We start from the raw sequence: 13,336 nt of genomic DNA on the forward strand, positions 1-13,336 counted from the left end.
CTCCTACTGCCAACTTTAGCAAACCAACGTCACTTCCGTGCTGTTGTGGTCGATGCTATCAATGCCCACCTATCACATACATACATTCATACATACATACTCGTATATGTGAGCGCATCATATCGTCATTCAATACTTTGCGCTTGAATGATGCTTTTCAATTGAATTTCGTGCCATTGCCAAATAGCGCATTTTTTCTACAATTCCGCAATCAGGCGTTGCCACAGTTATGTCGCAAAAAGAGAGCAAAATTGCTGCTGCCATTTGTCATTCATGTGTTGATTTCCGCTCCATGCTCATCTCCCAAATGGTTGCAGGCACTATTGTATTGCTAAACGCTTATCCTCTGCTTGCTCTATCCTCGACACAAGCAGGCGCACATGGCTCGATTGTTGCTTTCGTATGGCGCTACGTACAAGAGTGATCATTTATTGCTTCCTTTAGCACAATGCTAGTCGAGCCAAGTGTTTGCTCCTTTGGGCATCCATCCGTCTGGCAATTGAGCTCTAGCTCCATCTCGTTGTAAAGCGATTTTCAATTATTCAAGCGAGTGATTTCCCTTCGTCAATGCTGTAAATGTACTTTTTTCTTTTTATTTCGATTCTTTTTTTTTAACGAAGTTTTCTGTATCGTGGTCCTTGTTTTTTTGTTTTTTTCTTCTTTCTTTTTCTCTTTTCTTTTTCTTTGTGTTTTTTTTTAGCTGTAATCCTTTCCTTTGTTTCTCCTTGGCATTTGTGTCTCTAGACGCGCTCATATATGGGTTCCCATGCCACAGATGTGCGCAGAGCTTAGCAAGTGCAACATTGATGACATTTGTTGATTGACAGCTAGCATTATAATCTGCAAAGAAAACAAGCAAAAATATGCTTTAGACGAAAGCACAAGCTATCACTCACCTGTCTGCGTTTTTTTTAGTTCCACTGCTGCTGCTCTTCCTCAGCTTTTTTACTAGTTCAAATTTCTGGTAATTTCTCGTTTCGCTGGCACTATTTTTTTCCTCCAACACTAAACTGCTGCTCCTCAAAAAACTTCAGTTGCATTGAATCAATATTTCTCAACACCGCAATTCCCCATACTAACCTCCGTGCAGAAAATGCCCTGCATGTTTCCACACTGCTAGGCTACCACTCACTCCCAGTAGCCGCATTGCAATGGAATTGAATTCGTATTGAAATGAAATGATGATTTTGCCGCCAGGCTATTGAATTTGGCGCGTGCCAAATTAGTGTGGTCCATGCCATGATTTCTTCCGCTGGTATTTCATACTTTTACTATTATTTTGCAATTCAACAAGCGAATTGTGGTTGTCCAACCAACCAACCAACCAGCCAAGCAGCAAACCAACCATGATTTCGTCAACCTTTCATGCTTTTATGCTGCCGCACCAACTACGTGTGCGTTTTTGAACTGCTGCATTGACTATTGATGGCCGCATTTTGAAGTTTAAGTTGTTTTTGACTTTTTTTTTAATTTTTTTGATGAATTGTTTGCTTGCTGGCATGACGTTTGTTTGCAAATTGCACTTGGGCGACACACACACCCCAACTGCGACAAATCGCTATTTTGCTATTACCACACACTTGTCTCTCACCCTCACCCAACCAGAGAAGCTCATCAATGTGCAGTCAGTCAGTCATCAGTTCACTTTTTATGCTTTGATGTGAATTTTTTTGCAATATCCATATTTTCGTGTTTAATAAGTGTGACGTATGCTCAAACTCTCGTCAATGCGCTCAAATGTGGACCGATAACGCGGCACCCAGCGTTAGCGACATGCCACTAACATTGCACAGTTCAACATTTGTTTGTTGTTGCACTTTGTGCTCATTGCATGCCAATGCAAAGTGGTATGCAAGCAAATGAGCGGCGACACTGAGTGACTGCTGACTGGCTGGCTGGCTCGTTTGTTAAGGTTTTTGAATGGTGGCATCAAAAAATTATTATTTGGAAAAATGAAGGATTCAGGCGTGGCTGGCCGCTGGTGTGCTTACACCGATTGACCAGTTGAGTGGTTCACTTGTGGCTCATTGTTGGTCAATCGTGATAATCCGCGCGCGCGATTTATGTGCTTTAGAGTTGGAAGCATAAAATATGTGGAATTTTTTATTTCGATTTTTTGTTTGTTTTTCAATTATTCAATGTTTGCGTTTGATGCGTTAATTGGTCATTTAAAACGATTTGAGCATGCCGCTTGTGTTGCCGCATATTTATTTAATTTATTTACTTATAATACCAAAGCGCTTAAACAAAGTATTCAATACAAAGTATGGCAATTAAAAATAGCATAATACTTGGAGGGAGTTTTGACAAAAAATAACAAGAGCGCACTCACGTGGAATATAATTATTTTTAATGAATTACGAGTTTAATTAAATTATGAAGTTTTAAAGGATTTTTCTAAAAAACTTGCGTGCATAACAAAGTGATTTGAGTTGGATATTAGAGGAGAGTGAGTGTAAATTTCGCAAGAGAAGTTTTATAAAATCATCTAAAAAAATGTATAACTTTAAATTTCAATTACTAATAAAATTTTAAATTAAAATTATTTAATTTAAATTTTAATAAAATTTTCAATTAAAATTAAAATTTAATCATTTTTCAAATTATTTAACCATTTTTTTAATTAAATTTAAAATTTTTTCTTGAGCTTAATTAAAAAAAATAGCTTTTTTGATTTACCCCCTTGTGAAATTCCAATCTAAAATTTCATTTCAACTTTTTAAAAACTTCTCAGTTGTTATCAAAATAACTTCCCAGCTTTCGCTCTCCTCTTCACACCTCTCTCTCTCTCTCTCTTAGCTTCACAGTCTGTGGTGGACCATAGATTCATAAACAATCCTCCCCCAATTCAGTCTCTCTCTTGCCTAATTTCTCCAATTACGAACGTTTCTCGCCTTTAAGTCTGCTTCTATGACATCAAGCCATGTCTTTCTTGGTCGGTCTCTCTTTCTCTTCACACCTCTACGCTGAAACTTCTCTAAGCAGCTGACATTCAATAATTAGACCAGATTAGGTTAAGCGAACTGCTCTTAAAACGAGTACACCCGGTGGCCACAGTGACCTATTGAGGTGCTAAGAAAAGATTGCCCTCACTATCACCAAAACCACGCACTCGAATATGATTTAATTCAGTTACTAAAGCCATTAATAACTTCAGTTACTCTAATATAAATAAATTAATACGCAGGGGTTGCTTGAAAATATAATAAGATGCCAACACTATATATACTTGTATGTATGTATACTTGTTCTATCTACTTACTATGTATTTCATTCACAAAATCACACGCTGCTGCTTGCTTATTATCAGTAAGCTCTGGCCATGTATCCCATTTAAGCCTTTGAACCCTACCTCAGCCACCACAAAAAATATTTTAAAAAATCTCATTTAAGCCAACTGACCACTAAAAGCTAGACACAAGCAGCTGGAGTCCCCAAATCACTGAAGTCATATTTTAATTAATACTAACTGTAGTCTTTTATATCCAATCTGCAACAGAAAACTAGAAATTTTAACGATTTACAAGCCGCCGTAGCCGAATGGATTGGTGCATGACTATCATTCGTAAGTGTACGGGTTCGAACCGCCAGGTATGAAACAATAATTGATAGAAAAAGTTGTTTTCTAATAGCGGTCACCCCTCGGTAGACAATATTTCTGAATAGCATCTTTTTCCCGCCAACCAATAGTAGTCGGAGGGAGTTTAGTTTGCAGAATAGGAGGCGATATGAAATGCTTTGGAACTCTATTTTCATTAATTTTGTGGTCACAACTGCTGAGGGGGGAGATTTGCTTTAAGGGGTAACACCACTCTACACGCGTAAAATAAACACGATTTTTAAAGAATTTTTTTGTATAGAAAGAAAGTGAAAACAATCACTCTGATTTGGGAAGTTATTACTTATATACTATATTAAAATACAAAACTACAAAGTTTGATCGAAAAATTTTACAAAATGGCGACATTGGAGACATTTTTGTAATATGGTTTCTCTTGAAGGAGCTCCGCGGCACGCAGCACAGAGGGTGCAAATTTTAATCTGGAACAAGGAAATTTTTTTTTTCTTAATCTAAATAAGAATAGCTAGAGAAACACGTAGGGGATTTAAAAAATATTTATTTTTGTGGAATTAGCAAGCATTTGAAGGAAAAAACTCTATTTCGGACTAAAAAAACGGCACTTAAATAATTATAACAATCGTTTAAATTAATCTATCGAAAATCCCCTACGCTCTTCTCTTAAGAAGGTTATTATACAGACGTAGTGAAAAACCTGATTAAAAATATTTAAAATTGTTTGAGTTATGCTGCGTGCCAATTTCAGAAAACGTGTTTTGAGAAAAACGAGTTTAAAGTTTGGAAATTTGGGGAAACCGTTAGGTAGCAGTCACTAACGCTTGGTTAAAAGCTTAAAATATTTATAAAATAAACTTCGGTAACGTATAAAACTTTTTGTTATGTATTTTAAAAGGTTCAAAGAATTTTTTAAGCTTATAAAAAAAAAATCAATTTTTTGAAATTTCTACAGTGGTGTTACCCCTTAAACTCTCAAGAATATGTATGTTAATTGACTCGTCTTGTGTCGGAGACTGCAATATATAACAGCTAGCCACAATTTGCACTATTATTTGTTTAACTTTCCCTAATGTCTACACTTCTTAACAGGCTTATTAAACGAATGGATCATGTAAAAGCTTTCTTGTTGTTGTTGAAACGGCATTAACATCCATAAATATTTAAGAAATGCTGATAGAGTGACAGTCCTTGGCCGGATGTATGTATGTACAGATCTTTGCGGTAATATAGAACTGATCGACCAGGGGAATATTTTAAAAGCTTTGCATGGTATGTGGCCTTAATTTCAATCTGCGTGCTTGCCACTGTCTTTAATCAGCCTTCCATATAGTAAACCAACTGCACGCTGTCCTTCCCCTGTCCAAAAGTCCTTCCCCGCGTGATCATGCTGAAATGAGAACATTTATAGCCATAAGCATTCAGCTGGACAATGAATTTTCAACCTGCTATACTAACCCAATTTAGCAAATTTTCCTTTAAGAATTTAGCTCCTTCTCTTTCACTGCCCCATCATTTCGACCTTTTAGTTGCTTTCATATATGAAACTTTGCTGTTGCTGCCGAAATGCCCTTGGAACTCATGGCCACTTTTCACTGACTCAAGCGCACTTTCACCATCATCCTGTCACTACTTTTGTGCTTGAACATTCTTCTTTCCTTTCAAACCACACACAACAACACAAAAATGTCAGTAAGTGCAAATTTATTGCCTCAAGTCTCCGATGTTGCCAATACTATTTTATTGCTTGGTAAAGTGCTCCAAGCGCATTACGCATCAATCGCAGGAAGCACCAAATTGCATTTTTATGATGCTTAATTTACCACCAATATTTTAGCATTTCAAATGGGAGTAAAGCAAAGCAAAAACTTGCAAAGGCAATAAAGCATTTACATACAATCGTGTGCATTGATGGCACATCAATTTAGCCGCCACTGATCTTGCCAGTGGTAACATACTGCAGTGCGACCGATTGCCATTTTTATGGCTTAATTCCAACCCAAAATATTTATCCCATCCATTCTCCGACGGCTATGCATTGAATTGGTTTGAGTTATGAATGCTGGCACAACTGATGGCAAACTTGATTTGCCGCGGCATCTATCAATAAATCTAATAAATTCATTGAGTCTCAGACCGCCGCTCCACTACTAGGACAGCTCAGTTTGGCGTCTTAGTTTCAGCTCTCAGCACTCATAAAAATACATTTAACTCGTCGCTATATTTGACCGGCCGCACCTTTATGACATATACGCTCGTGCGATAAACGCGTCTATAAAGCGATCAGACGGCAGACAGCATACCCACTGTGGTCCAGTGGCGCAGTGGTGCAGGCAATCGGCCGAAAAATCCATTGACCATCAATGACAGTGCCTATCAATTCGTCATTTGACTGGCTGTTGGCTAATCCTTCTCTTTCTTCTCTTTTTTTTATTTCCTTTGATTTCGCTGTGTATTTTATGTCGACTAATGGCTTATTTATGGCCGTTGGGGCTTACGACATGTCGCCGTACTGGGTTAGTGTGTTGCACTTTCAAAATTGTAACTTAAAACAATCATGCGATGAGGACATATTAGTAAACTCCAATCTCTTTGTTTCTTGTGTTTGTGCCTTACAGATTCCGGTTTGCCGCCGTATGGTGGTCGCGAAGACTCCATGCCCGAAGATCGTCTTGCACACATACTCAACGAGGCATCGAGCATGATCAAGAACTCTACACCAGGCTCATTACAGCAGCAGTTAAAAGAAGCCGAACAGCGGCAGCTGCAGCAGGAGCAGCACCGTCGCTCGGCGCATGACGAGTCACAGCACAGCAATGAGGATTCCAAGTCTCCACACCCGCTTTGCACATCGCCGTTCTATAAGAGCAGCAGCCAATTGAAGCAGGAGCAGGAGGCGGCAGCTGCCGCACAACAGCAACAGCATCGCCTGCGTCAGGAGCAGGAGTTGACACCCGACAAAATGGCGCGCATTTATCAAGAGTTCCTGATGCGTACACCACGCGAAGCCGCTTTTCCAGGGTAAACTAGTTTCTCCTTGTCTTTTATCCACTCTTGCTATTTCATGTTTCCGCACAGCATTTTGCTAAACCACCTAATTTTGTAGTCTTCTGCTCTCGCCTTTTTTCAGCGCCGCCGGTGGCATGCCCAGCGGCTGTGGTCTACCCAATATGATGGGCGGCGATGAGAATTTACGTCTCGCCTACGAACGTGAAATGGCCAAATTGCAACAGCAACAGCAACAAAATGCCGCAGCCGCTGCTGCTGCAGGCAATTTGCCAAACTTCCCTAATTTCTCCAACTTGATGGCGCTGCAGCAACAAATGCTAAATGGCGCTCAGGACCTCACGCTGACTAAGGATCCCAAAGACGTTATTAAAGTGAATGGACAACGCTCCATCGAGCATTCGAACAACTCCATGGATTCACAGAGTGGCAATAGCAATAGCAATGCTGCACCCATGTCGGGCAGCATCGCCGGTGGTAGCAACAGCAACCATGCCAAAGACTTGCCCAACACAGATAGCTTAGATCGCCATTCTAATTCGGGCATGTCGATGCATTCGCGCAAATTGGATAGCAGTGGCAGCCACACACCGGTACCGCAATCCACCAGAGACGCTTCAGTTGCCATGCATGGTGCCAGCAACTCGACTGCGCCCAGTCCCCTAAGCAACTCGATACTGCCGCCCGCGATGACACCCAATGATGATTTCTCCGCCACCGCAAGCCCACTGCAGCGCATGGCGTCTATCACCAACTCGTTGATCACACAACCACCCGTCCCACCACATCATACACCTCCACAGCGTCCCACCAAAGCCGTCTTGCCACCAATCACACAGCAACAGTTCGACATGTTTAACAATCTCAATACCGAAGATATTGTGCGACGCGTCAAAGAAGCACTCTCTCAATACTCCATCTCGCAGCGTCTCTTTGGCGAGTCAGTACTCGGTCTCTCGCAGGGTTCCGTCTCCGATTTGTTGGCGCGTCCAAAACCTTGGCACATGCTGACACAGAAGGGACGTGAACCATTCATTCGTATGAAGATGTTCCTCGAAGACGAAAATGCTGTACACAAATTAGTGGCCAGCCAATACAAGATCGCACCCGAGAAGTTAATGCGCACCGGCAGCTATAGTGGCACACCTCAAATACCGCAAGGTTTGGCCAGCAAAATGGGTGCTTCGTTGCCCATGCAAAAGATGATGAACGAGTTAAAGCTGCAGGAGCCTACACAAGCTCAGCACATTATGCAGCAAATGCAGGCGGCAGCTATGTCCGCTGCTATGCAGCAACATCAGCAGCAAGCGCAGAGTCAACACCAACACGCCGCCGCCGTGCAAGCGGCACAGGCAGCGGCTGCTGCACAAGCGGCGCACCACCAAAGCATGTTGTTAACCTCGCCCGGACTGCCACCACAGCACGCGATCAGTTTACCACCAACTGGCGCTGCTGGCGGCAATGCAGGGCCAGGCACACCCGGCAGCGATAAAAAGCCGATGATGATGCCAATACATTCACCACACCCAGCGAACGCAATGCGCAGCATGCACCAGCATATGTCGCCCACCGTATACGAGATGGCGGCGCTTACTCAGGATCTTGATACACAAGTCATCACTACAAAAATTAAGGAAGCTCTACTTGCCAATAACATCGGTCAGAAGATCTTCGGTGAAGCTGTGCTTGGCCTATCACAAGGTTCTGTTTCGGAGCTACTCAGCAAACCAAAGCCCTGGCACATGCTTTCCATCAAGGGTCGCGAACCGTTCATCCGCATGCAATTGTGGCTATCAGATGCCAACAACGTGGAACGCCTGCAAGTCATTAAGAACGAACGACGTGAGGCGAGCAAGCGACGACGTTCTACTGGTCCCAATCAACAGGACAACAGCTCAGACACATCTAGCAACGATACTAACGACTTTTACACCAGCTCGCCTGGCCCTGGCTCTGTTGGCTCATCGGTAAGTGGCGCACCACCGAACAAGAAACAACGTGTGCTGTTCTCCGAGGAGCAAAAAGAAGCTTTGCGGCTCGCCTTCCAACTCGATCCATACCCAAATGTAGGCACCATCGAGTTCCTTGCCAACGAACTCGGTCTCGCCACACGCACCATCACCAACTGGTTCCACAATCACCGCATGCGCCTAAAACAACAGGTGCCACACAATCAGCCCGGCGCTGACAATCCAATACCCAGTCGAGAAAATACCACTTCAACGCCTTTCGATCCCGTCCAATTCCGCATCTTGCTGCAACAACGTCTACTCGAGCTGCACAAAGAGCGCATGGGACTGAGTGGCGCACCAACGCTACCCTACCCGCCTTACTTCGCCGCCGCAGCGCTGCTCGGGCGCAGCCTAGCCGGTATGCCAGGTGCTGCTGCCGCTGCTGCTGCTGCTGCTGCCGTAGGTGCCGGAGGTGAGCCTGACTTGCACGCACTCAACCAGGCATTCAAAGAGCAAATGAGTGGTCTCGACCTAACGATGAGCTCACTGAAACGTGAACGCAGTGTCGACTACGATGATGATCTCGACGAAAGTCATCTCAGCGACAATGAATCGCTGGACGGTGGTGATGGTGTTGCCGACGACAAGTCCCTCAGCGGTGATTATAAAGACGGTACAAGTACGCCACGCTCCACGCCACTCTCCGCAGCAGCCAGCTACTTAATGGGCGGTCTAAGCGCCAGTATGCGCAGCTCGCGACGCAAACCGGCAGCACCACAATGGGTGAATCCCGCTGGACCAAGCGCAAATGCAGATGCCAATGGTATAGTAGCAGCGACAGCAGCCGCCGCAGTTGGCATGCCACCGTCCGCAGCCGAACAAGAGCGCATCATCAATGGTGTTTGCGTTATGCAACCGTCCGATTTTAGTCGAAGCGAAGGTGACGAAGCCACCGATGTCGATTTGGAGGCGAATAAACGTGCCGAAGTGTGCGATACAGATGTAGAGCAGCCGCGGTTCATGGAGCCCGAAGTGCGCATCAAACAAGAAAAGGAAGATTGTGATAGCGACAATGAAACGACTGCGCCACTGGCCACAGGATTGACAAGCGAAGAGAAGCTAAAAGTAGTGAGCGAGGAAAAGTTACGCATGGTGCGCGTGCAGCGGCATAGTCACGAAGACGATACAACGGCAGCTGGCGTGCCGACAACGAACGCAACAGTGCCTACAGCTGCGGGCGCAGCAAGCGCGTGGAATTATTAAAAACTCAACGCTTGGCGTAAAAGGATTAACCCTTTCGGGGACACAAGTTGTTTTGGAAACGTTCGCAGAATGTCACTAGTGATATTTGGAGCTCTACTTGTAGACTAAATACCTAAATTCGAATTCTCAGTTTTCGATTCTGGTTTATTTAATATTACATAGATTTTTACACAGAACTGAGAATTGATGGTTGTGTCCAATTTAATGTTATAAGCGACACATCTGACGTGGTTGGCGTCGAACACTTTAAAAATTGTCTTGCTAAATTAGCTTTACGTCAACCCAAGCCGACGTGTCCGCCCAAGGGTTAAGGCACATACATATTTTGTATGCTCTTCAGATGGCGTTAGTGTTAAGCGTTCAAAGAGGGCGTATTGTTGAAAGGTAGTGCGTAATTGGTATGTGGAATGTGGCGCGTATGTGGAACATAGAATTGTGCAATTTGTGGCGTTAAGCGTTCACCTGAATTTTGTTTAAAAATCTATAGAGCTGAAAAAAATTTGATAATTAAATTTGTTTTAGGGAATTTGTGATTTGTTTACAAACATTAAAGACAATGAAAGATGAGGAGAAAATAATGAGAAAATACTGCATTTAAATGCAGTGCTTGTTGATTTGAAGCATATTTGCTAATTAAATATAATTGAAATTTTGCTTTCATTTGTGTATTTTTTACACTCTTTTGCCGATAAAGACTGTAAACAGGTTTAGTAGTAGTATTTTTTCCTAGGCTTTAATTTCAATTTTTTATGCATTTTTTCATCTCCTTTTTCCATACACAAACACATACAAACATATTTAGTTTAAAGTGTAAATATTTAATGCTTTAATTATGTACCGTTATACAATAGTTTTAATAGTAAACGCCCTGCCACCGCAAATGTAAATAGTTAATTGAAAATTCAAAAAACATTGAACTCACGCGTAAAACGTAGTAAACAAATATATATTAAATTATAAAGAGATTACAAATGTAAAAGAAGCGTTTATGAAGGCCTCTTTTTGATCTCAGTGTAAAATCAAAGTAAATTAAAATAAAATAAATGGAAGAAAACCTTGCACGTGGTAATAGCGCAAATAGTTATGAAAAGCCGCCGTTTATTATTAAATTTTTAGGCTGAGTAATAATTAGTAGCGACAACAAAACAACAAAATGTTGATAATAACAATGAGTATTCGTAGTAAGCGACAGACGGCAAATAGCAAACCAAAAATGGCATTAAAGAGTAGAAGTATGTAGACTAAGATAAATAACCGTAATATATGCAACTACATACATACACACATATAAAGTACAGGTAGAAAGTAAAGCAAATATTTAACATATGAACGCAGGTACAGGCATATTAATTAAAAATCCAAAAAATATAATTTAATTTAAAAGCAAATAATGTACGGCATTAAAAGGCATTAAAGTTAGGCAACTGAGTTAAAATATATAAAAACATACGCATACATGTATATAAATTTAAAATAAATAAAAAATAAATTAAGCGTAGCAAAGAAGATAAGGTACACACCTGCAAAGGGTACGGAGGGAGTAATGTAACAATAATGTAAGCCAATGGAAAATTTAATTAATAAAAAATATAGAATTAAGCCATGAAATACGTAATTCATTAAAATTAATTTTTAAAAAAGTTTGGAAATTTCATTAAGTTCGAAACTAAATAAAATAAAATAAATAATTTATACATTAAAACAAATGAAAACAAAGAAATATAAAATACAAAAAAAAATTTACAAAAATTTAATAAAACAACTTTAATAATAGAAAATTAAATTTAAAGAATCTAATGCAATCAAAATTAAATTAAATTAAATAAGAAGATAAAATAAAATCAAAACAAAATAAAATAAAAAATAAGATAAAAGAAAGCAAAATTAAATAATTACAATTAAATAAAACAGTATTAAATAATATAAATATGAAAATATTAATGTAATAAAAATTTAATTCGATTTAATACAATAAAATGAAAACAAAATAAAATAAAACAAAGTAAAATAAAATACTCAAAAAAAGACCTATTTTAAATAAACCAAATTTTTAATTTAATTATATTTTTAATTTAATTATATTTAATTCATTTAAAATGTTGGTTTATTTTATTAATTAATGTTTTAATTAATTATAATTAAATACAATTAAATTACACAATAACATAAGAAAACATATAAAAATTAAATTAAATAAAATTAAATCACAATAAAATACGTAAAATGAAACTTAAAAAATTTAACTAATAAATAAGTAATAATAATTTTAAAAAATCATATAAGAATAACTTAATTAAACTAAATAATAATACAAAATAAAATTAAAATGGAAAGAAACCAAAATTTCAAATTAATTAAATACAATTAAAATTAAAATTAAAAAAAGAATTACAGTGCACTCGCGATAACTCGAACTAATTAAAACAGGCGCTGTTCGATTTATCGAATTTGTTCGACTTATCAATTGAGTGTGCTATGTTAAAAAAACAGTCATCGATATCGATTTTTTTCAATTAAATTTATTTATTTATTTACATATGGATATGAACATGAATATGTTTAAAATATTTAATTCGTTTCAATATTTTTCATCAAATATTTGGCAGTCTTTGTGTCAGTTACACAAAAAAAGTCAACTTTAACAGAAAAGTTAGGCCGAAAAGAAAGTTGTAATGTGTGTTTGTCTTTTCTTGCCTGCAGCAATGTTGAATATGACTTTTTCACGCAGCAATTGAAGAGTGTTAACCTTTGCGGAGCTTACTTGTTCAGTTGTGGCCCACTGAATTACCTTATTGATAGAGCTAACTGCCTCCTCAGATGATATCCGCTCACATGTCTCAGTTGTGTTGTTAAACTCAGACTCAGAATCACTAGTTTCAATTATTACTTCTGTGTCGGTAAATTCGGCACCATCATTCCATTTGTTAACATCATAAAGCGTAAATTCGACCTGTAAATTATGTTTTTCATGTTATGTTCTTTCAAGATGAGTCCACTTATTGGGTAATTCTTTTTTCTTTCGGACAGAAACCATTTGTATAAAGCGGCTTTCATTTTAGGAAACTCAGAAGCTTTTAAAGTTCTCTTCTTCCCAGGACCCAAAAACGTGTTGTTTACTGCTTTTAAAATTGCCTTGTCTTTCTTTTTTATAAGACTTATGGTGGACTTGGCTACCCCATATTCCTTCGCTAGAGAAGTAACACTACATCCACGTTTAATTTTGTTAAGGACTTCAGCCCTCTCTTTTAATGTTAAACACTTCATCCTTTTACGATCCATTACTCACATGCACTGATACACTACAAATGACAAATTTAAAGCAATTTGGTCAATGCAAGATGTTGTTCCCAGAAAACTAACGGGATATTAACGTCGAAATATTCATATGGACAATACACTAGTATACATATAATTTATATACATATACTATTACATATGTATGTATGTACAAAATGTACATGTTTGAAAATAATGTGTGTACAAATAAATTTGTTTTTTTGTTCGAGTTATAGCGCTTTAATATTGTTCGAGTTACAAACTA

The 13,336-nt window shown here is 39.2% G+C and overlaps 1 protein-coding gene across 1 annotated transcript in view; it reads left to right on the top strand.

Annotated features, from left to right (window-relative positions):
• The window catches only part of LOC128857682 (homeobox protein cut), a gene marked incomplete at its 5' end in the record, with an annotated part of 50,095 nt that extends 38,694 nt beyond the window's left edge, over nt 1–11,401 (top strand). The window contains 2 exons of the mRNA XM_054093428.1: nt 6,193–6,595; nt 6,681–11,401. Of these exons, the coding sequence (XP_053949403.1) occupies nt 6,193–6,595; nt 6,681–9,795 (3,518 nt within the window). The remainder of the gene's footprint in view (nt 1–6,192; nt 6,596–6,680) is intronic.
• Nucleotides 11,402–13,336: the final 1,935 nt, after the last annotated feature.

Source organism: Anastrepha ludens, chromosome 3, assembly GCF_028408465.1.
Source record: "Anastrepha ludens isolate Willacy chromosome 3, idAnaLude1.1, whole genome shotgun sequence".
In the NCBI taxonomy this organism is placed as follows: Eukaryota; Metazoa; Arthropoda; class Insecta; order Diptera; family Tephritidae; genus Anastrepha; species Anastrepha ludens.